This window comes from Dunckerocampus dactyliophorus, chromosome 19 (assembly GCF_027744805.1).
Source record: "Dunckerocampus dactyliophorus isolate RoL2022-P2 chromosome 19, RoL_Ddac_1.1, whole genome shotgun sequence".
In the NCBI taxonomy this organism is placed as follows: domain Eukaryota; kingdom Metazoa; phylum Chordata; class Actinopteri; order Syngnathiformes; family Syngnathidae; genus Dunckerocampus; species Dunckerocampus dactyliophorus.
Genome location: NC_072837.1, coordinates 6965357 through 6989756, shown reverse-complemented (window position 1 = coordinate 6989756; position 24400 = coordinate 6965357). Strand labels below are relative to the sequence as shown.

Genomic DNA, 24400 nt, shown 5'->3' with positions numbered 1-24400 from the left:
ATAAAAAGGCCTCCCCAAAGAGGGCGCAGTGGTTCCGATCCACTGTCAGCAAAGAGTGTCCATGATACCTGTGACTTGATGGGCGGATGGATGATCACATGACTACATGCACACAAAGAGCTACAAGTCACAAGTGCAGCATTCTTTTTTCAAATAACACACTCGGGCCAGGGCCGGCCCACTTTGGCCTGCTGTGCTCTGGCCAACTTGGGCCCTTTGGTAAGATGTCTACTTCAGAGCGACTTTGGAGCATGTAGAGGACACCGGGGCTGAGGGGCAATTCACTTTCAATGCAGTCCTTTTTGACCAAATGTCTCGAGAGCGTGAAATCGGTGCATGTGATGCTGATTTTCATTCATTCATAACAGATTTGAATGCAGAAAATGCAGATGTGACTGTGGCGGCAGTGAATTGTCCCCCACCCTGGCAGGGCGTCAATGAGGATGGCTTTGGCTGGTCGGTCAGAGTTGAAAATGTGTTTTTGTCTTGAAAAAAGTATACTGCATCTTTAAAAATAACAACATCTAGCCACTATAACCCAGTAAGATATCAGCAGCTGGACACGCTGATTGTTGGGGTTGTCGTTTACTTACAGGTAATAAGAGTATGAATAGTAGGTCCTCCTGGGGTTGTAAGCCAATCAGAAAGCAAAGAGACATAGGGATCATGAATATGCAAATGAGGACAATATTGTCCTGTCCCAACCAGCAACAACAGAAACAGAACAAAACATCTTTGGGTTACTACAGCTTGAGGGTCATGCAAAAAGGTCTGGTTTTATCACTAAGGGCCAAGTCTAAAACACTCTATGGAAAGACTCAAGTAACTAACAACACAGAAGTGACTCTTACTCTAATAAAACCGCTCACATGATATTGTTCTCTGCCATTATCTATCCTGGCTATTACATTTTTACCGACCTAAAGCTCACTTTTTGTCAAGCAAGCGTGATATGCCGTATTCCACCATTTTAAAGATGCAGTATTGCTCAAAGTTGCAAAAGGTTCGGTGACAATGGATTTTGATCTCCCCACAAACCTTTACTGTATGAAAGAGCTGCTAAATCAGCGGCCACCGCTTAGTGTGAGAAAACCAATGTTTTCAAAATGAGTTTGGTGTATCAGGCTGACCAATTAACAAACACTCATGAACCACACACAAAAAACCTAAACAAGCATACAGTCGGCCTAATGTGTGCATCGACATTTATCGTTTCTTTCAACTAACAAGACTCCTATGGTTGGTATCTTTGAAGCTGCATTCGTACATTTGGAGCTTGGCGATGGTTCAATTGCATCACAGCAGGAAGACACGATGCCAAGTACACCCGCAACACACAGAATAAACAACCCATCTCTCAAAAGATACTTGACTTTTTAATCCGCAAAAAAAATCTCATCCTCAAAAAGGGACGGGTTGATGTGGCCTGTGTGGATGTTGCGTATCAGAGAGGTGAGCACCAAATGGCATAGTTGCTCAATAAATGGCAATTCCTTTCAAGCAAACCTACAGCAAAGGTTGTTTTGGGGGAAAAGAATGCATTCATTGATGAAGTAAATTGAAGGCTGGTGCCGAGGGTTCATTGTTGCATGATTTTATATTTGTTATTTGAGTGAGAATGTAATTATACTGTATGTTATCAAGCCTTTTATTAATGTGCCCCCACCCCCCTTGGTTACCTGAGCAAAGCATTTTCTTAAAAAGGTCACAAGAGGAACAATTTAATAATCTCACAGATGCATGCACGTATACGTATGCACCCTGGTACACCCAGTTTGTCTTTAGCATATCTGTGTAGTGTGAGAAAATGTAGTAACCCCCGTCTAAAAGCAGGTATTTTAAGAGTAACAGACTAGCAGTAATGCAAGGGTGTATTCCGGTAAAACTGTTTTATTATCAGTGTGACAGAAGTTTGTAAATAATGCAGATTTTCTGCTTATGGGTGGAAATTCAATGTTTACTTTACTCCTGCAAAGACATTTAAAGTTGATTCATACCTGTCAAACTCTCACATTTTCCCCGGGAAACTCACGTATTTTGCACTTCTTTCCCGTCAACCTCCCGTTTATAGTTTTCCGGTAAATTCCTGTGTTTTAAATATCATCCAAAAAAAAAATGGTACTGCAGGCAGTGGCGGAGCCAGAAATTTTTCATTGGGGTGGCCAAGGTGAGGCTATCACTCACATAGTGGTGGCAATAAACTGATACCTGAAATGTGCAGATGGCCAGTCAGCCACCATTGCCCACCACGTAGCTCTGCCACTGACTGCAGGTGGCGATACTGACAGTATCCATGCTTGAAACACAGCAATCAGCGAGGATGATGGTGCAGCGGGCAGTGGGCCCTCCCGCCTTTCCACCCAGGTACTTTGGATGTGGGATGGGGGAGGTATTTCACTTATTTTCCAGAAAAGTTTGAAAAGAATTCAAATGCAATCAGGTGTGGCTTGACCATTCCTGAAAAAGGGTTGCTGCTGTCCAGTGACAATATGATCTTCCTAACTTGTAGCTGCGTTTAGTGACCGCATGGTGGCGCTCTGCACTAAACAGTTACAGTTGGAGCGAATTCATTTCCTCAGCCACTCAGCTTCTTGTTATTGTGCTTTGCAGGCACAAACTAATATGTTATTATGTGTAATTATGCGCATGATTGTCCTTGCATGTGGCATATTGTTTTCTGAAATGTCTTGAATTAGTTTTTTTTGTCTTTGTGGAGAATTAATAATTCTAATTGTTGTAAATATGCATCAACATCACTTGTAAACCCCTGCATTTGTAATCAAAAGAATGTCATGATGACGACTGAATACTATAACACACACATAATGCAACATTATGACGCCACCGTACTCCGTGAGCTTGAGGAGTACTCTTTAACGAGTCTTGCACCAAGACTTGCTGTCAAAAGATGTAAGAAAAGTGTTTGGTGATATGGTTCTACAGGGAGATCAACGTTCATGGTGGATGAATGGAAGATGGTGTTACTGCAGCAAATAGTGGTCCAACACAAAACACGAGAATGCATTTTTGTGTGTGTCTCCTCGTTCGCCAAGTGTGCCGGAATTCGTGGTGATCTGTGCGGGGTTGCCACTCACCTTTTCTTGACCAATAAGATGGCTACCAGCACCAGCAGTATGAAGACCAGGACTCCGGCGCTGATACCGGCAATCTTCACCACGCGGTCCGTCTGTTTAGCGGGGTCAGGGATGACTTCGGGCTCCTCAGTGGCACCTTCCGCAATAGCGACAAGTCATCAGTATTGTGCTTCTCATTTGCGAGCTTTGTTTTCAGTCAATAACAGTTATTTCCTGGTTAGCAGGAAGAAGTGTCAAGATTAATGATCATCTCGTATTCACAGGAAGCAAAAGTTTTTTATTGTTTTGGGGTTTTTAAAAAAAAAAAAAAAAAAAAAGTAATCAGGCTTATTCTTGCTTTATAAATGTACACCTCACGTTAAAGCAGCGTTAACATCAAATAAAGGAACATTATCTGGGTTGGAAAGATTCAACCTAAATTTAAGAGAAATGTTTTGAAAATGTGTGTGCTTAATATCAAGAATGTAATATTCTCAGATGACTATCATTATAAACGCCATGGCAACCGTCATTCATGATGCAAACACAGCTGAAAGCTCTGTCTGGGGATCTAATACAGTTCACAGAAATATTTTGAATGGTAGCGACGTCAACAGCATCTACGCATATAGTATAGAAGTGAGAAATACTGCTAGATGGCTCCAAAACTCATGTCCGATCCACTGCGTGACCATTTCAAGGAATGCAGCAAAAAAGGACGCTTAACAAGTACATGCTGTAGAGGAGTTTGCATCCTGTTGATCACAAAAGCACAAAGCATCTGTTTTGATGCGCCTAATCTCTACTTACTGATCTCATAACACCAGAAACGTTTGTACTGCAGTATAAGGACATTAGTGTATTATGATAATCCAAATAATCCAAAATAAAAACGCGCACAAAACTACATTTCACGGAGTATATCCGTCAAAGCGTAATCCACTTCCAATGCTAAATATCAACAAGATCAACATAATCTCTTGTTCTTTTTATCTGCCTCTGTATTTGTAAGCATATTATTTTTGTTCTAAAACGTTTCTGATGCTGTGATCTTTGGAAATGCCCCAATGCGACCCCTGGGATATTATGTAATGTTATTTTACTACCATTGTACTACAAAGTCAGACTGAAAGTTGAGGCACAGACTGTACTGGACGACGGGATTCTTGCAAAGAAGATTAAACAATGCCTCATGCATACAGTGTAATACTCTGTGGTTCTTTTTGGGGGAGGGGTCTTTTCCTTCACCAAATAGTTCTATGAAGTTGTCAAAAAAATAGAGTTTGGATTTAGAGTGGATTTAAAACACATTTATACACGCTATGTTAGTCCACACAGTCACAGTCTGGAGATCGAGGAGATCTGGGTTCCATTCTCCCTTGGGCATCTCTGTGTGGAGTTTGCATGTTCCCCCCCGTGCGTGTGTGGGTTTTCTCCGGGTACTCGGTTTCCTCCCACATTCCAAAAACATGCATGTTAGGTTAATTGGCGACTCTAAATTGTCCATAGGTATGAATGTGAGTTTGAATGGTTGTTTGTCTATATGTGCCCGCCATTGGCTGGCGACCAGTCCAGGGTGTCACCTGGGATCGGCTCCAGCATACCCCCGCAACCCTAATGAGGAGAAGCGGCATAGAAGATGGATCTGCCAAAATAAATAAGGGACACCTTGGTGGCCGGGCCAACCAACCCACCTGTTTGGGTTGGGTTTTTTTGCCTTTAATTGTATAATTTGATGCCTGTATTAGAGTAATACAGATAGATAGGAAATAATTGTTCAATAACATATATATTTTTGTTCCAAATAACACAAGAGAATAAAATAATTATTTAAATATCTGTTTGGTGTGATGACCGCTGGTTGGTTTGTGTTAAGAGTCAAAGTAGGCATTTTTAATCAGTCGTCTCGGATTTACATTTACTTTATTAATTTAACTGTTGGGGATATTTCTTTAAATGTTCTTAAAGCTGACCGGATTGACCCTAATATAAAATGGTATTAAGGTCGTCTTATATGTGGGGGCAAGTGATTTATGCATGCAAACCAACAGGCGGTGCCAAACGACTTCTCCCCAAGCGAGTCAGAGCTTTTCTTCCCGTCACTCACACCAGCGAGGATGCAACCGCAAAAAAAGCTCGAAAAAGTAGATCAAAGGTTGGGCAAACGAGCATATGACGGAGGAGATATAATGCTAATTTTAATAAGATGGTGATCAATGAAGCAGAGCCAAAAAACTGTCAAGCATTCAGGTAATACAGTAGATCCCTGCTCTTTGTGGGGGGGGGGTTCTGTTTCAGACTTACCAGCGACTGGTGAAAAAGGGAGACGCCCGTAAAAATGTCTACTTTTGACACACGGCTCCCCTCCAAACCCTCCTGCCATGTATTCGATGTACTGATGGATTTATGAACCTGTGACAGCGTCGGCACGTTATACAGTATATAAGTGTTGCTTTCGCTTTGCTTCGCATTCAACGACCACTGAACAAAGTTGCAACATCTCGACGCTTGGCAAAAAAAAAAAAAAACATTGTATGTGTAAAAAAGTGTGGGGTGGTGCATGTTTATTGACATTTTACCTGTATTTATATTACGTATTTATGCATTCTTAGCAACTTAGGGTGAATGAGATGTGTTTTCTTCAGAAAAAACAGCCTATTCTCAGGGGAAACAAACTGTCTTGAAAAAGAGTGGTCGTCTTGTATTCGGGTCTATACAATATTACTTCAATTTTGGGATTAACCCAGTTTCACCTTTGTTGTACTTTAGAGGACAGAGTGTAGTTATAACAGAATGTAAACAATATTTATAAGGTTCCAAGTCTGACCTCATTATGTGAGCAGTAGCTTTTAATTTCTGTAATAACATATCCAGGTCAGTACACTAACACTCACATACAACACAAGAGAGAAAAGTCCCTGAGGCAGCAATGACAATACACAATAGCCAAGATGACCCAATAGGACCACCAACACTTAATCCTCCCTCCCGGATGCACGCTCCAATGCACACACACTTGCAGACGGGCAAAGGGAGAAAGGAAGGGACATGTCGTCTGACCTCTGCGACCATTAGCGGTGCCTTTCTCCTTTATCACTGCATGAAAATCTAAATTCTGTCACCTCACTCATATTTCTAACTCTTCAGGCTAAAAGACAAAAGGGGGCAGTGGCCTATTTAAAAGCCACCCGTTAACAGTTGCAATATGATAACTCTGCTCACATGAGCGTTCCTGATTGTCCTTTTATTTAACAGGAGAAATAAGACACCGTTCAAAATGGCATGGAGCCCCCACTTGGGGACATTAAGTAGTCCCGTTGTGAACTTGCATGCGCGTGTCCATGTTGTCCTGGTCAAACTAAGCCAGGGGTGTCCAAAGTGCGGCCCCGGGGCCATTTGTGACACGTAGCTGTTCTTTTTACTGGCCTGCGGCACATTGTCAAAGTATAATTTCACAAGAAAGCTGAGGAAAAAAAAACAATAAAGTAAAATAAAGTATTAGAAGAAAAAAGTTGTTATTCACGAGACAACGTCGTAATTTTACGAAAACAACGTGATGTTATGAGGAAAAAGAACGACGTTTTAGTCGCCAAAAGTTGAAACATTAAAGAAGATTGTTTTAATTGTTTTTTTTAATTTTTTATTTTTTTTATTGTTTTTAATGTCGTAATATTATGAAAAATAAAACAACAAATAAAGCTGTAGTTTTCAAAAAATTAGGTTGCAGAAAGAGTTATTATATTATGAGAATAAAGTCAAAATATTATGGGAGTAAAGTCCTAATTATGAGAAGAAAATGTACATGAAGAATTTGGAAAGAGTTGGGGGAAAAAAATAAATAAAACAGTAGAAATGGCGAAAACAGCTGTAATTCTACAAGATTAAATCAAAATATTAAGAGAAAAAGTTGTATTCTAATGAGGAAAAAAGGCTATAAAAAGAATAAACTCAATCTTATGAGGAAAAATAATGCCATTTTAGCAGCATAGAGTTGGAATATTAAAGAAAAAGACATAATTTTTTAAAAGTCATAATATCATGAGACGCAAACAAGACAAAAGTTGCAATTTTTTGAAAATTAGGATGGGGAAAAAGTGAAAATATTATGGGAATAAAGTCATAATATTAGAAAACGAAATGTGTGAAGATTATTTAAGAAGAAAGCTCAAATATTTGGAAAAAAAATGGAGAAAAGCAAAGAGCCAAGTTCATACAAATAATATGCTTTTTCATCTGCAGTATATCACAAACCTGATATGCATTTAGTTTTTTTCTTGAAAAGCACATAACTTCTTAGCAACACGTGTAGCTACATGTGTTGCTTTGCAAACTATCAAAGTGCATCTTTTCCTTTTTCAGCATGTGGCCCTCGGTGGAAAAAAGTATGGACACCCCTGAACTAAACAGAATGCAGTGCTTGATGAACTGCTTTAAGACAACAATTGTATCCATAAAGACTCAATGTGACTTTCCAAAACACTAAGCATTACGTCTGGTCCACTAGTTCAGTTGGAATAGTTTGGCTTTTAATCTGCTGTGTTTTCTCTTTTACAATGTCACAATCAGAGAGGCCATCTCATGAAAATAAATGGATTTATATAATAGATGAATCGTAATGATTGCACCAGGAGCCATATTCTAGTGCCATGCTGTCCCTGACTCCGCTAACTCTGCTCCATAACCTGGCCTTTATGGTACACACACACACACACACACACACACACACACACACACACACACACAAAAATCAGCTTTAATGATTCATTCTGCAGTCATTAAAGCTGATTGTATTCGAAATAATGTCCCTTTTTACAGTCTAGTTTAACAATCCTTCAAGGTCTATCAGGGCAAAGCGAGGTCTGTCAGTTTAGTGAAGGGTGTCAATACTTTCTATTACCATCACACGGCGATAGGATGTGCACCTGCTCCGACCTTCCCAGTTCGACGTTTTTGTCATTAAAATCTAAAATCTACTGTATCACTACCAACCATCATGTTTCACGTAGAACAGGTCGGGGCTGCAAGAGTGTGTGTTCATAACTGCGGCGTCCATCTGCCTTGTATCTATCTGCAGAGTAATCACTAGTGTTGACGTCTCATTGTATTTTATCCATTTACCCATTTTTTTTAACATGTCATGACTGTTTACCCACAGGATAGTGGATTTCACTGAAAACACTGCCATGTTTTCCACCCTATTTATCCTTTATGTTCTTCCTCCAAACAACCCAGAGCCATCATCTATTTATGAAATCTTTCCTCAAAACAACTGGATGTATTTCGAGGTGCATGAGTGCATCTGTGGGGATTAAATAAGCACCTTTTAAAAGCAGTGTATTAGTCTGTCAAACATATGGCCCCAGATAAACACATCACATTTAGACTGTGTGCACACTGATCCTTTCTGTACATGCACATACAAACTAGTATTACGGTATATCTCTTAATAATCCTGATGTAGCTGTGGGCTCTTATGGAACACTCCACTAACTAAGAGGATGATAAGTTGTTAACACAGTTCAGAACAATCCGTTATTAAAAAGAGAAATCCTTAAGAGTGAGAAAAACAACTAAATACAGCGGATCCCTGCAGCATTCACAGCCCTGCAAATTTGTGGCTTTCTGGTAAATTTTCATTTTGTTTCTGTTTTTTCCTGGCAGAAAACATATCTCAGTCACCATGCAGTATGTCGGTAATCATTTATGAATACGTGACAGTACGTGTACCACTGTTGGAAAGCCCACAATTTTTACATGTTTATGTCTTGATGCTTCACTGATAACGTTTTTCGTCAAGCGTTGAGATGTTGCGCTTTTTTCGCCGGTCCCTGAACGCACCACAGTTGTATGCTGTGATGCGCATAACTTTGTTTGTTTACGGAAGCACTACAGGGTGGGCCAAAAGGAGTTACCCATCGTTTTTTCTGCACTATTCAAAAATGCTTGCAGACAAACATGACACACATTGAACACAGTTTCCATACTTTATTGTCAACCACCAAAAAGATTTACATCTCAATATGGCCACCCTTTGCCTTTATCATAGCCTGGAGACGACCTGGCACTGCCTGGCATGAGCACCGCACTCTCTCTGCATCAAGTTTTGACCATGATGTCATCAAAGCTTTCTTCAAAGCGGTGACACTGCTGTGATATACTCTTGAGACCTCCCTCTCCAGGATAGACCAGATCGCAAAGTCCATTGGGTTGATGTCCAGACTTGATGGAGGCCACATGTTCTTGTCCCAGAAGCCAGGAAAGTGCTCCTTGCACCAGGTTTGTGTGACATTGGATGTGTGAGCGGGTGCACCATCTTGTGTGAAAATATACTGGTTTCCAAACGCATTGGTACACCATGGCAACACGTTTTCTTCAAGCATTTGAATGTAGACCTGGCTGTTCACTTTCACACCCTCCTGAATGAAGACCAAAGGAGATTTTGAGCCATCAGATGCAACAGCAGCCCACACCATGACTCCAGCTGGCTTCTGACGACGGAAATGAGTTCTGCAGCCTTCTGGTAGGTGCTGTGTACTATGTGCATAAACCCTGTCATTCTGGGAATTGACCACTGCCTGAACGGTGAAGATCTTCTCATCAGACCAAACCAGGACTTTGTTTGCGGCACTCTGGATCTCCTGCAGCATCATTTTCCCCCTGTGAAGCCGTTTTTTCTTTGAAGCGGCTGAAATTAGTTGTCTGTGTTGCATTTTTAGTGCTTTCAGTCTAAGATCCTGTTTGACAATTCTTCTCAATGAAGTTCTTGAGATGTTCACTTCCTTTGCTGTTGCCCTCATGCTCCTGCGAGGATTCCTTTGGACTCTCTTCCTCACCATCTCAACAACCCTTTTGGTTCGGACTGAACGTTTTCTTCCAGGGATTGGCTTGCTGGTGGTCTCGCCAGTCTCCTTGTATCGTTTCATGACAGTGTAGACAGTCTTACGACAAACATTCACCTTTTCATGATTTCCTTTGTCAGTCCAGCCTCCTTCAAGGCCACAATCTGGTCACGTTTACCCTTCGATGCCATACTCGACACTCATTAGGAGTAAACAACTGAACTTTGGTACATCAAAAGCTATACCTTTTGAGAGAAACTATCCAAAATTTTAAGTTTCTAGGACAAAACCTAAGCGAACACGATAGAGATATGCGATGGGTAACTCCTTTTGGCCCACCCTGTAGCTTTGAGAGTCAATACAGCCTCAAAACCTGCATCGAGGTGAACACAAGCTCAAATCTTATCATAAGTCGTTACTGGAATTACAACAGGCAAGCGCTGTGGATGATGTTGATGTGGCTTACTAGCCTGCCGACTAGGCTAAAGACTACACCTACGTGACTCCGATTCCATCACTCATCTGACATTGTCCATTATTTTATACTTTAAATGCATTTCATAAGTGTGTAAGGCCTATTAAGGGCTTGAACCTGGATTGTGTTGCAAGTGAGCAATGGCAATTGAAGAGAGAAGGGGAGGGTTCTGGAGCTGAATCTAATCTAATGATTCCAACAGTGACTTTTATTGCCAATGTTGAGCCGGAATCGGAGGAGAACGTCACAGTCATAGCAGAGATTGGGGGCAAGAGGCGAGACAATGGTTTTTCGTCATTCGCTGGTGGTCCCAGAATCTAACTGTCACCAGCAGGGATCTATTATACACCAACTTCATTCCACTGTACCACAACTGAACATAGTGGTACGGTGATACAAATGTGACTTTCACGATGGATTACCTTTAGTAGCCAGCCTCAGACACTGTGTTTTAGTTTCCTGAAGAAAAAAAACGGCATTTAAGTCATGGGTTCACACACAAAACAGAACATTAATCAAGAGAATTAAGAACGAATAAAGTTGCTATGTGCAACTTGGTTGGAATAAGCTTGTGTTCTGAGTATGAGTTGTATTGTTGATCAGTTTGTATCAGTTCATAAGAAATGGTAGAAAACTATGACATGAATGTATTATTGTTGAGTCAGTGCCTCCTTAGCTTTGGCCACCATAAATTTAAATACGTTTTCCATACAGCACATCTATTTGCTTGCTGCAGAAGTTGGCACATAGGACTTTTAAAATGTTCATTGTGTGCCCTCATGACGACATAGTTACCCGCTCAGTGCTGCTAACAGCTTGAAGGTAGATGTTGTAGTTCTTCCTTGGAGCCAAAGGAGCGTTCCAGAAACCCTGCGGATTAAAAAGAAAATGACCGTCAGACAACGGCTTCACTCACAACCTGGATTTTAGTTGATGCCTGTGCATTTCCTGCATGTGTATGGGTTTAAGAAGCATGCCTGATATGTCCTGTTGTCTCCAACGGTGAACGGGAGGGGCTCTGGGAGGTTGCTGGGTGACAGCTGAGCAGCATAATAATATGGAGATCCACCAGTAGATGCACTGTGGTAGGAAACTGGAACCTGCGAGAGAAGAGAAGAGAAGAGAAGAGAAGAAAATAAAAATAACATTATCTTTAGGAGAGTGGGGATTCAGTGGTCACTCAAGCCAAATCCTGAGCATTTACTGTAAAACAATTTATCTTAGAAAGGGAGTTCACTGTGTGTAAAGAACATTTATAATGACCTCATAACAGTCAGAGGAAGCTTGGCGACGTGTTCGCTGGGGATTCACTTCCTCCACCACAATTTGGTAAGCACTGTAAAAAATAAAAAAATAAAAAAGTAAAAAGTAATACCCATGCATGTATGCCATGACACAGACTATCAAGTCTTTTTGACCTTCTTGATCATGACCTTATGTCTATTTAACTGCACTGTTACATTTAGCAGTACCTCATACTAATGAGATGTGTTGAAATGGAAAAAATAAATGTTTATATACTCTATTATCCATGCCTAATGCTGTATTACCTTATAGGCGCTCCCTTAGCCTGGGCTGGTTTCAACAGAACGGTGATGGTCGTTGCAGTTTCGTTCAGGAAGGCCTCTGAGCCATCGTACTCATCTATTGTTGGGGCTAAAGAAAGACAACAGGTTTACATCACAGTTACGAGCAACGTAACACTGTAGTAAATGTTCATCTGCTGATTTTTTTTTTGTATCGACTACCTGAAATATTAGTCGTCACATTGAGTGTGGTAGCAGGACCAAATCCTTTCGAGGTGGATGCTCGTATGGAGAGCTGGTAAGTGACCCCTGGGTGGAGCTGGGAGAAGAGGTGATGGGTGGCGTTAGAGGGTAAAGACACCGTGAGCCCAGGCCGCTGCAGAGGCACCGATGGGTCGAAGGAACGCAAACCGCTGTAGCTGATCTGTGGTGGAGCAGAGACAAGGTTTTAAATGTAGTTCCATCATCTTACAGTCTCTTTTGTGTCATAATATTTACAAACTCTTATTGCTGGTGGCTACCTCATATTGTATGATCACGCCATTGGGCTCCGATGGTTCTTTCCAGTAAAGGAGAATTCTGTCCTCAAATGGTGTGGCTCGTACTGACTGAGTGGGGACTGGACCTGGAACTGTTAACGCAAAGACACAAAGTTGCACACCGACTATGAAATAGATGGTAAAATGTGCTCCCTAATAAATGCATACAAGTCACAGTGGCTTTCCTGAAACTTTCCCCAATATAAAAAGGGATAGAACTTGTTGGGCAGCTTTAATTAACATTCAGAACTCATAAATGACACACAATTGTCCGATTGTCCAATTTATGTTCTTTCAGGTACAATTCATACTAATGTACCTCATTTGGTTGTTTATTGGAATTCAGGGTGTCTCAAAATTGTGTTACTCTCACCTGGGCCAAACATGTTCCAGTCATCCCTCGTTTATCGCAGTTAATTGGTTTCAGACCAGACCACAAAAAGTGAATTTCCGCAAAGTACGATTCAATATTAATGAACGGTCAATTTTCGTAGTTCGTGCACCGAAAACCTGTGCATGACTTTCGAAATACGGTTTTTAACTTTATAATCCTGTAGACATAAAACGACACCCCTACGATCACCTTTACACTCCTATTATCCTTCTTTTACACCACACTGAGCAGGCTACAGGATCACTGCACGGACATAAGAGACAGCTGCCATTAGCATAGCAAGCTACCGAGCTAAGTAGTTAGCCTCTCCAATTAACTTATTCTAAACTTAGTGTTTCAAAAGGAGTGGGGAAGGAGGACAAAGTAAGAAGCCAAAAACGTACCACTTCCGCACGTAAAAGGAGGATAACTTTTTTCCACTATCATGTCGGACATTTCACGGCTGACTCCAAGCAGTGTGAAGATAATGTAATATAATGTAATGTCTCAGCAGTGTAACATTACTGATGCCTAGTGACCGGAATACTATATATAATGTGTCTTTCAATCTTTTTTGACCAATAAGGAGCCATAGTCAACCACAAAACAGCTACCATTTATTAATACATTTTGGAAAAAACGTGATAGCGAGAGAGTGATGTTTGAATCACAATGTAGCGAGGGGTGACAGTATCACTAAAAGTTCAATGTTGTATTTTTCTGTGAGCGTAGCATCTAGACAGGCACACCAAGAGTTGAAGAAAGAGGCAGAAAAGTTGCATATATCGCACCATCTTCATCAGTCTGGATGATTGTTTCATCACTCTCTTTTCTTCCCTCTGGGTTGGTCAAAATCATCTTCAGACTGACATTGGTGTAAGGTGGCAGATTTCCCACGATGTGGCGTGGTGCTGCAATGGGAGGAAAAAAAGGGAAAATAAATATCATTTATCCTATATAAAATGGAATGTTTCGTATAATAAGTGCGCCAATTAATGTCTCTATTCAATTAACTGCCAAAAAATGAAAATTATTTCCAGGGTCACCAATTAGTGCATCGTTAAAAAAAAAACAAAAAAAAACAGGCAACTTCCTGATTTCTGTTTTTTTTTTTTTATTAACTCAAGATGGCAGTAGCTGTATTTAAAGTATCTTGAGTGGTCAGTAATCAGCAACTTTATCTAGCTCTGTAGGCGCTTTAAAATGTTGGTGTTGGTGTGAAGGTCACGTGTTACACTTGCCATACTGTTTACAATAATCTCATCACCAATATTAATAATGGCTGAGTAGTTCTATTCTTATTTTACTTTACACAGTTGTTGCTACAGTGCTGTGCAATACACTTTGCGCCAGCGCCACTTTGAGTTACCTTTTTCTTCCCATTTTCTCATGCAGTCTACCTTTATTAAAGTTTAGAGACATATTTGAAGCAACAATGGCTTCTCCTGAGTGTGCGTGATGTTTTATCCATCTTATGATATGATAGTTGGAACGACAGCTGTGTTTATTTAGTCAACACCAACTGGAATCCATAAAAATGACATGCAAGTGCATCGTGGCCAATTATACAAATTAGACAATGACATCATTTAAAGCCAAAGTGGTCATCATGGGGCACAACAGGTACCTTTTGGGTCCATGTCGAGGCAGTCAGCCTTACTGCGGTTGTTTGCCGTCATGTAATGATAGCAAATGGTGACGTTAAAGGTGTGACAGCGGGTGATGTTGTAACCTAACGATTCCCAGTCCACTGCTATCAGGCGGGACCTGGTCTCAGCGATCTTCAGCCTCTTGGGAGTACGCATGGGTTCTACAGAGAGAAACATACATAGGGAAATGAAAAGGTAAGCAAGAGTAAGCAGAAACGTATTTCCATTGCTAGTGCTAGTACATTTTACTACAAGTTGTAAATAAAGTATGGATGTGACCAATAAAGAACTCCTTTCTGCTCAGGCCTTAAGTAACTGGATCAATAGGACCCCACAGACATCTACTTCCTTACATTGGTAGAAAATATTTAGTCGGTAGGCTTGAGTGAATTATGTTAGCAACATGTGCTTTTCCATTAAGGGCGGGACTGCAATTGTTACCCATCGACCTCTAAGGAGCTGCCATTCTGTTACTAGCACATCAGACATCCCCTTTATTTAAGAGGCACTACTACTCACTCAGCACTTCCCCACCAATAGAGCAATGGTTAAAAGACGATTTATAGTTGTGCACCACAGCAGTTCCTGGCATTAACGGAATTACATTGATGGATCAGACACTTTTGAGTTTTCAGATACAAGTATTCTAAAATGCATTGTAGTCAAAAGAAATGGTGACTTTTCGTCACTTTAACCAACTTTCCGGCTGACATTCCTGCAAAAACAAACCTCAGCTCGCTGTTAACTTTTTCACATCCCTGCCATGCAGGTCTTCTCTCCCTCTTAGAGGAGACAGCGCAAGGACACAAACTTAGCAATTCCATTGACAAGCCATTATCTGTCCATCGCTCACCACACACACACACCGGCAGACACACTATTATTACACATAAATATGTGGATGTGTGTGTGTGCAGGTTTACGTTCACAGTGCCCGGAGACAACCTGGTGACACTTGCACAACGTGTCTCACGGGTTTGGCGCAATCTCGGTTTGACCTAAGGTTAGGGTTCCAATTATCAATGGCTTTATATTGAAAGAGTCTCTATGACATTATTGTAAATCAATATAAATCTCTAATGTGTCGGCATTACAGACAAACAGCGTGTGTGTGTGTGTGTGTACCTCAATAGGAATGAATAGTGAAGGGCAAACATTCTTCACACACATTCACAGACAGATATACATAGGGCTACTGTGTTTTGACATTTACATTAAATGGTTTACTAATAGCAACACAAAGACGTGAAAGTAAAGAAGAATGGAAATAAAAAAATACATAATGATGACAAGTAACAAGTAGCTGGCTCATGTAAAAACCTCTTCATGGATGGGTGACATTTAAATAGGAAATCCTTCCTTTCATTTCGTCCTTTTTGCATATTATTATAACAACACAGAATTAATGCAGAGACTCAAGATGTGTCACAGACAGTGTGAGGAGTCATGGCATTCCAAACATTTCCAGTTTCATACACGAGGTAATTCTTGAGTGCTTTTCCAGAAAAAACAAAAAAATAATTAAAAAAATAACCAATTAACTAGTAACGAAAATGAATTACTTTTTAACGTAATTTGCCCAACATTGGTCACAAACAAACCCTGACGCAAAACACAGACTTCTAAAATGGAAAACTGCTATTTTCCGAGACATAATGCTGCTCATCCTTGACGATTTCATCAAAGGATAGAAGAGTTAAGTCATTTAGAGAGAAAATTAAACTGAGACAGCAGGGAGCAAAGAAAAGATAGAGAGTAAAGGGAGAGAAAGAGGAGCTAAAGATGAGAGCGAGGGGGGGAAAGGAAAGCAAAACAACTGGAGGAGGAACACGGAGAGACGATAACTAGTCTGGAACGTGGCCAAAGTCAAGCGGGACCTGGTCCAATGGTAAACCACAGAGGCTGCCTTGTCCCTTTCCCCTCCTCCGGTAAAGAGACAAACGGCTGGATTCATGTTGGAACTAAAAGGCTTTGTTCTCCACAGTTGGAGCTTTGAACAACAAAAACAATACCAATAAACACCAACAATAACACCAAGGACAGCAGGCGTCATATCAGCCCAACCCAGAGGTTGGTATTAAACAACAGAATACAAAAGCGGCGGAATGAGACTAAATGAAATGGAACCACACAAAAAAAATCGTAGCGAAGCCAAGATGTTGTAGCCAGAGGAACATTGAATAGAAAGAAATGGCTTTGAAAAAACAGGGAGTCAAAAAAACCAAGGAATAACGGGGGAGGGAGCAGCAAGGGTTGACAGGAGATGCAGCTAAATCTAAGTTAATCTGTTCAATTAGTTCTTGTTAATCCTTCCACTGCCAGGAGGAAGAAAGACATGAAACTGCAGTCATTCATTCCGTCTTAGGTCCTCACTTCTAAACATCTCTGCGGGCCTTAACGCACATGGACGATGCAGAACTGCGCTTGAACTATTAATTGTGAGGTTTCCCTCAGCAGGGGTTGATTATCTTATCTGTAATTAGGACAGCCTTCAAGAGTTTAAGACATAGAATAATGACTCATCAGCTGAGATGAAAACACCATGATAGTTACAAATGGAATGCTCATGAATAAGTAAATCGCTTTTTTGACATCAGATGTGTTTTCTGATTAAATAGTACACAACAGTTTGTCATTCCGAAGCCATGCAGAAAATGGCTCGTGTGTCTTTTGGATGTTATTTCAAGGGCCTTCCACTTAAAGCACCCCACTATGACAGAGTGTGTGTGTGTTTTCTCAAATATAAAGAAGCACAATTGATATATATTGTGTGCTCCCTATATGTGGGCTTGTGTGGGCAGATAGGAGACTTCTGTGATTCCAGTTTTCCATTTATCCATGTGATGCTGAGCTTGTGCAGCAATAGCAGAATTACTGCAACTCCCCAGAACTTTGTGTGTGTGTGTGTGTGTGTGTGGGGGTGTGTGTGTGTGTGTGTGTGTGTGTGTGTGTGTGTGTGTGTGTCTCTCTCTATACCTTCTAGCGTGGGTTTATGTCCATGCCCGTGTGTGTGTTTGAGAGTGCGTGACAAACAGACCATGAGGTTTTGGAGGGTCAGGATATGGATTAAAAGCTACTTCATCTCTCACACACACACGCGCGCACACACACACACACGCACGTCTTCTCTTCAACTTGATTATTTTTCACCCTTCAGACAAGAGCAATAAATCACCACAGAGGAAAAATCGAGAACAGTGGGGAAAAAGAAGAGAAAGGAGCAGATAGAACATGTGCAGAGAACTGGGTTGGCTCTGTGCTATTAAATTAATTAATATTGATCATATAGTCGCATACATTGGATTTATTTTCCAAAGTGTTTTGCATCCCTTCCCTTGAAGATTATGTGTTAAATATTCAGTAAACTACAGGTGGTAGGATCAGACAAACTTAACCAAACAGAACGCAAAGGCATCATTACCATTTAAATAACATTTCTGCCGCTCTATGTGTATCAGGAAGCACACATGAGACTACACACAGGTGTATTTAAGTGTGTGTTTGTCAGAATGTGCATGAGAAACTGCGGGACATGCGTTCAATATTGAATCCAGAAAGTGGGCTGTTTAACATATGGAACATGCTGCTCTATTTCATGTACTCTTTCAAAGTTCTGATGAGAGAAAAAAGAACGTTTCAGTCAAGTCACTACTAATAATGACAGGCAGGTGGAAGTTCATAGTACCTCTATAAGGCTGTACGATTCAGAATTTGTCCCAGATTTGCAGGAGAATAAAATGCAAGACACCGCCATACCTCATGTAACCTCAGTTCAGCGAGCAGAGGATTCATTCCGCTCGCGTTTTGCTTTTTCTTTGGCTTGTTCTGCATGATTTGATTCAAGCACGAACACTTGTGTCACATATGGTGGTGGCACTAGATCTCATGAGATTTAAACGTGATGATATTTATCATTTATAGACAATAACAGGGCAGCCAGAAGTTTATCAGACTGAACTACGGCATCGCTACTGTGACTGATAACACATGTAATATGGAAGTGGCAGCTTGCGAGGCAGGATTGGAACTACAGTAAATATTAAATGCTTTACGCACACTATAAACCATGCAGTCCAACCTACCTCGGTGTTCCCAGCATCACTTGTTTGCTCGTGACGCGTCTATTTTTCCATCGGAGTTCAACAGCTGCCGCGGTGTGAATGTCGAAGCAGCAGCTGTAGTAATTCTACATTTGATCAAACTTACTTAAAATTTGTCAAATCAAAACACGATCGCTGAATAAGACTTCTATCAAAACATGATACGAGAGTCTATTTCACCACCTCCTGGTAGCGCACTCTAAGCATCATGGAAACTGTAGTTCTTTTAGCGTAACCATAAAAGTAATCTACTGCAATCGGCAATCTATCTCACATGTGTCTTTTTAGAAGTACACGTTAACATAAATGATTAGTAGTAGCAGTTACAACCGCCGTCGTTATTTTAAACTTAGCATTTTTAGTTTTTGTTTCAACTTGTGGAAAAAAGTGCAACAGCGAACAGGGTTTCCCCAAGGATTTTTTAAAGCCGTGGTGGTGGGCTGCATGGGAGGAAGGACTGCCGCCGCTGTGTTGTGCCACTGCTGCCAAATAGCTTTTTTTTAATGATTTATTTCTTTAACAATTAGCCAAACATGAACCGAGAACGTTGCAAATTGTTAATTTAATGGCAAAATTGCTGAGAGCACTGCCAACATTTAAATGACACTTTATTTAAAAAGCACATCTCCACTCAGTGTGCTCATTTGTCATTAAATACAGGCGTCATGTTTGAATACAACACTTACAGAAACACTAAGAGGTGAAGCAAATATTCTTTGGTGAACTACTCAACATCAGCTGGTGAGCTACTGCGAGCTTACGTGCAACTGTTGGAGACCCCTGTGATAGCGTCACTGTCTAAAGCTGCACACGCTACGGGGTTTCAGGTGCACAACTTCGACACACAGCTAGTGTTTTGAAGACAAGCCAGAAGTGACACTTTAGAAACGTTGTGATGGTAATCGATGATTGGTGTATCCCATGAACGTAATAGCCACTTGCTAGTTGGATGCGGCCAGCCAGGCTTGTAAACAAAAATGCCGGAAAGTGGAATGATACTGAAACATGAGCGATCACACACGCTGAAATAGATTGTAAATAGATTGTAAATCGACTACACATTTTACGGGCTATTTTTTCATTCCCTGATAATAAGAAACAGAGTGAAAGTCAACACAAGTATTGTCCCGTGAGCTCGGTGCATCGTGACATCCCTACCATTTAGTGTAACTATCATTCTACTTGTATGACCGTTATTAAGAATAATAAAATGTTACTTTTCAAACTTGACAATATGCTTCAAAGTTACTACGACTGCGACCGTTTGACCCCTGACCCTCCTAAGGAGAAAATGTTACCTGTCAAACCTTCCGTTTTCCCTGGGATACTCTGGTATTTTGCCCTTCTTCCCGGCATTCTCCCGTTCCTGCATTTTTCTTGTATTTTTTTTTTTTTTTTTTTTTTTTTACTTCCATGGGGAAAAAAATCCTGTCTTTTATGGCTGGCAGTGGGAGCAGCACAGATTCCGGTCCACTCGGCAAACATAGGTGCACCATCAGGTGATCAAACACCCTGTTTTGTCAGGACCTGTCCTGTTGCCACGTCCTGGCAAGCCGCTTGTCACGTGATTCAAATGAAATTGACAGCGCGAGACAGATGGATGGACATGAAGACATCAAAATATAGTCACAAAAGGCTTATTATCCTTTCAGGTTCCACTGCATTAGTAAAGTGAGTGGATAGCGGAAGTGACAGGCTGGTGCAATAGCCGTGAGTCCTCAGAGGTCTCATTGCAGCAATGGGTAGTTCAGATAAGGGTTAAAGTTAAATTGTGGCTATAACCCATCTGTAGATCATAAAGTTGCTCCATATACTACGACTATCTTGATGCAAGGGGAAACCCAAAAATGACCTAAGAAACCTGTAATGGAGTCAAACGTTGCATCGCTGAGCTATTGTTCTTGCTACGAGCTACAAGAATGGCTTCTGCTTAGCGAACAAAGAGCTTCATTGGGAATTCATTACTCCATTGTGCTGTGATGGACTGATATCTACGCATTGTGTGGATTACAATGAGTTACCATCGTTTGCACAAAACTGTGAGTGACGCGAAGATTAATTTCCACCCTGTCAAAAAGGAAACTGTTCAATACACAAGTCGCACGGAATAAGTCCCTCACTTTCAATAAACACAGGCAATGAAACAACACACACGCACACATTCACACAAACATGGTTTGGCAGACATCAGTCAGGCCCCGCAGTTATGAATTTTCATCTCTTTTTCATTTTCCTTCGCAAGTTTCATCATTCCGCCTCTCGCCACGTCCATTCTCTGTGCTCCTTCACTCTTGTGTATTTTCATCATCTCCCACCATTGCCGCCTCACTCTATTTCTCATTGCTTTTCTTTGGAGTCCCCTCTCGCGATGTCCCACTCCCTCAGGCCAGCAGTGTTTTTATTTCACACGTTTATTTCTACAAATGTCAGACAGAGTTTCCGCCCTCTGTCTATTGATCCGCAGAGAGGAGGATATGAAATGAAGGCAAGGGGAGGGATGAAGGGACAGTAAGGGGTTAAATGACTATTTTTTTTTTTATTATGTATTGTTTTATTGTTTCCTACCTGCACATTTGGTCCGCGTAATGAGCGTCGGCCCGGGTTTGCCTGTCCCGCCCTCTCCCGGTCGCGTGAGTAAGACCCTGATCTCGTACTCTGTATCTGGGTCGAGATGCCACAACTTATAGTTGGGTGAGTTGACGGCATGAGTCTCCGTCCAAGTGCCCGATGTCATGCGGTACTCCACCTAGAGGAATAGATGTCATTTTAAACTCTACACATTTATTTTTTATATAACCATATTAGTGTTGGTATTGGTATGCACACTACACACAGTAACTTTGTGGATTCGTACATTAAAAAAAAATACAGAACAATAAAAGAAGCTGCGATCAGTTTGAATGGGACCAAATTTGGTCACGATCAGTGAAATTGGTGGCAGAGACTCATTTTTGTAACATTTAGAGGGGGTGTGATTTTGGGGGGAGGGGTTCAAGTTGGAGACATTTGACATTTTTCACCAGGACTGACGCCCCCAAAAATGTGAGAAAAAGAACAGAATAATAACATAGCAGTCCCAGTAGGGGTGACAATGATAGTACACACCTCTTTAAGTATAATAGGACCATCTCCAAAGATGGAGTTGGCATTGAGCTGAATCAGCAGGTAGGTAGGGCCAACACCGAGCAGCTGGGGTGGGGCTATAGGGTGTGGAGGCTCTGAGGAGAGAAAAATAACAAGATCAACAAAAGAAGACCCACATGGGAATGATAGAACATTGATAGAAGACTGAAACAAGGTAAAAAAAAAACAAAAACAAAAACAATATGACAGTCTCGGGGTGTGCTGTTGTCGCAGTAATAAAAAGTCTAACAAATATTCAAAAGAAGAGCATGCAGAGAGCACAGCCCTCTTCAAAGTCAATGGGTGCAATTGATATTTTGTTCTCTTGGATCCAAAAAGAATTTTGACTCTGCAAGCACAACAAATTGCAACCTGATAGGATACAAACTGACAGCGATAGAAGTGTCTAAGCATGTTTAATTGGATTTGTGTTCATTTTTATTTGTCAAAAGCATTTTAACAATGTTAGCAATGTGTAATTGATGAAAGTGTACTACTTGATTGCAACCAGCAGAGGCGCTGTCAATTTAGTATTGTGCTCAACATAAAGAACAAGATGTTAGCTATCAGAAGCTGCATTAGAGCAGTACTTCTCAAATAGTGAGGCGGTGAGGTGTTGGAGGGGGATGAGAGCCAAGGAAGTCACTTTAGTCTCGAGGCAAATTTGCCACTTAGCTGGAGCTATCCTCTTCATCACGCAGTAGTCCAGCCTTTTGAAACCCGTTGGTGATAGTGGACAGTTGGTAGTCCGAGCAGCCCAAACAGACGCTGTAGTAATTCTACACTTGATCAAAGTTACTTCAGATGTGTCAGAGACCGCTCGGTAAGACTTCAAAAGGTGACTTTAGCTTCCACTTCACTTGTCCACGTCACTACTTCCTGAAGCTGCACTCAAGCATCATGGGAAAAGTTTGAGGAAAAAGTAATGCCGGAAATTACGGTACTTTTCCTAGTTAATATCTGTCAAAAGCCCGTGACTGAAGGAATAAATTAGAACAGCTATGCATTAAAATTGACAATGAACATTGTAAGGGACCTTCTATCTTAATCATACCAGTATTTCATGGTGTTTAAAGGTTAATTTAAGGCATGTCTACCATACATTCCTTCACTCCTAGTATACAGCGTATAATCCCATGCTACATTTTATTTATAAAGTCAACTTTCAGAGGCAGTTTGCAGCTGTTTTATGGATTAGTTTCTTTGGCGTGCGTAGAATTATAATGATCACAGCATTAAAGCAACTTTTGGAAGCTGCATATCATCAAAAGACTTCCACCTTAAGCAGAAAGCGCTCGGATGCTTTTGTTGGGGAGCGGCTATGAAAAAATGCCAACGACAGTCGCGGATTTGATCGCCCCGTTAAATATATAGCATTCAGCGGTCAAAACAAACACTCAACGGCCTCTCCATTTTGGACACCTGCATTATCTCACGTGATGTAACAATTAGCCTCTCTCTTACTAAGTTTCTATTGACACTGTGAGAGACGTATTCATTTAATGTAAATATTACTGTCCTTGATTGGATGTGTTGGTTCATGGTCAGCACGTTGATGTCTATGTAAAAGCAGATGAACACATGCATTTCACCCTCTGTAAATCAAATAGATTTGATAGATCTGTCCTTACAATCTATAGAAGCAGTTTTGCAGCCTTATCATGAGTAGTTTCTAAATTGTGTGCTTATTGTTGGGTGTGCGCGTGCGTGGGTTTATTGTTCCAGCACTACTTTTAATAACATTGTGCATTGCCATCACTTTTCCCATCCCCGTGTGTGCACATCTACATGTTTGTTTGCATTGCAGTTAGTTAGTTTGTGTGTGTGTGTGTGTGTGTGTGTGTGTGTGTGTGTGTGTGTGGAATGTGGCTTGTCAGAGAGAGAAGCGTCTTTTTAGCAACACATGAAACACTGTAGTTTGACAGTGCGCAGGCTTGAATTCAGATAATGAATGTTGAAACGGGTTCAGAAAACCAATGACGTCAACAACGTGTCAGCTCGCGACGCCGTCAAGTAAAAAACAACATGGTGATTAAAAAGTGAAAAACAACCGGATATAAAAGCAGGGAGATGAATACACTGGTGTATTAAAACAGTTCAGTCTTCTGGCAGCGTGTGTGTTCATCTAAATGCAAGTTTGTTTGCTCCTTATAAACCTACTGAATATCTAAAACATAAATAATAGACGAAAAATAAAACAGTAAGGCATGTAAGTGGGTCATCATGTGACTCCAGAGAAATCATTGCTGAAGTGGGCTTTCTTGCTTTTGATTTTCCTTCTTTTTTCATGATTTGACATTTGTACAGTTGACCTAAAAACGTAAGAAATCATCAATGGGGTTGTGATGAGATGGGTTTGTTGTCACCATCTTTTGTATTATTAATTGCGTGTGATTCGCTTTTTGGGGTCAAAAGGAAATGATATTAAGTAAACAAATCCTGGCAAAATGTCACGTTTGTGTCGATTCTGGCACAACACATGATTCATTCAATGAGACTTGGAGAGAAAGAAAGGGCATACGGATGGAAAGGAGAACCTTCCTTCAGTCTTTTGGCTTTTTTTCTTTCCTTCCTATCTTTTATCCTTAATTATTGCCTATTTTGTGATTGATTCCTATTTTTCTTACTATTATTTGTTTTGATGATAATGATCATCCATCCATCCATCCATCCATCTTCTATGCCGCTTATCCTCATTAGGG

The 24400-nt window shown here is 40.9% G+C and overlaps 1 protein-coding gene across 24 annotated transcripts in view; it reads right to left on the bottom strand.

Annotated features, from left to right (window-relative positions):
• ptprk (protein tyrosine phosphatase receptor type K) overlaps positions 1-24400 on the bottom strand; it is a 99285-nt gene that overhangs the window by 19731 nt on the left and 55154 nt on the right. For 17 of the 24 annotated variants that reach the window (XM_054760850.1, XM_054760854.1, XM_054760853.1 and 14 more), the window contains 13 exons: positions 21681-21793; positions 21141-21321; positions 14454-14636; positions 13618-13737; positions 12436-12545; positions 12137-12338; positions 11939-12044; positions 11652-11724; positions 11366-11488; positions 11184-11258; positions 10811-10847; positions 3096-3231; positions 594-623 (listed from right to left, as the gene is read on the bottom strand). In XM_054760850.1, the coding sequence (XP_054616825.1) occupies positions 594-623; positions 3096-3231; positions 10811-10847; positions 11184-11258; positions 11366-11488; positions 11652-11724; positions 11939-12044; positions 12137-12338; positions 12436-12545; positions 13618-13737; positions 14454-14636; positions 21141-21321; positions 21681-21793 (1489 nt within the window). The remainder of the gene's footprint in view (positions 1-593; positions 624-3095; positions 3232-10810; positions 10848-11183; positions 11259-11365; positions 11489-11651; positions 11725-11938; positions 12045-12136; positions 12339-12435; positions 12546-13617; positions 13738-14453; positions 14637-21140; positions 21322-21680; positions 21794-24400) is intronic. The other 7 variants (XM_054760855.1, XM_054760865.1, XM_054760872.1 and 4 more) reach the window with 1 other exon arrangement.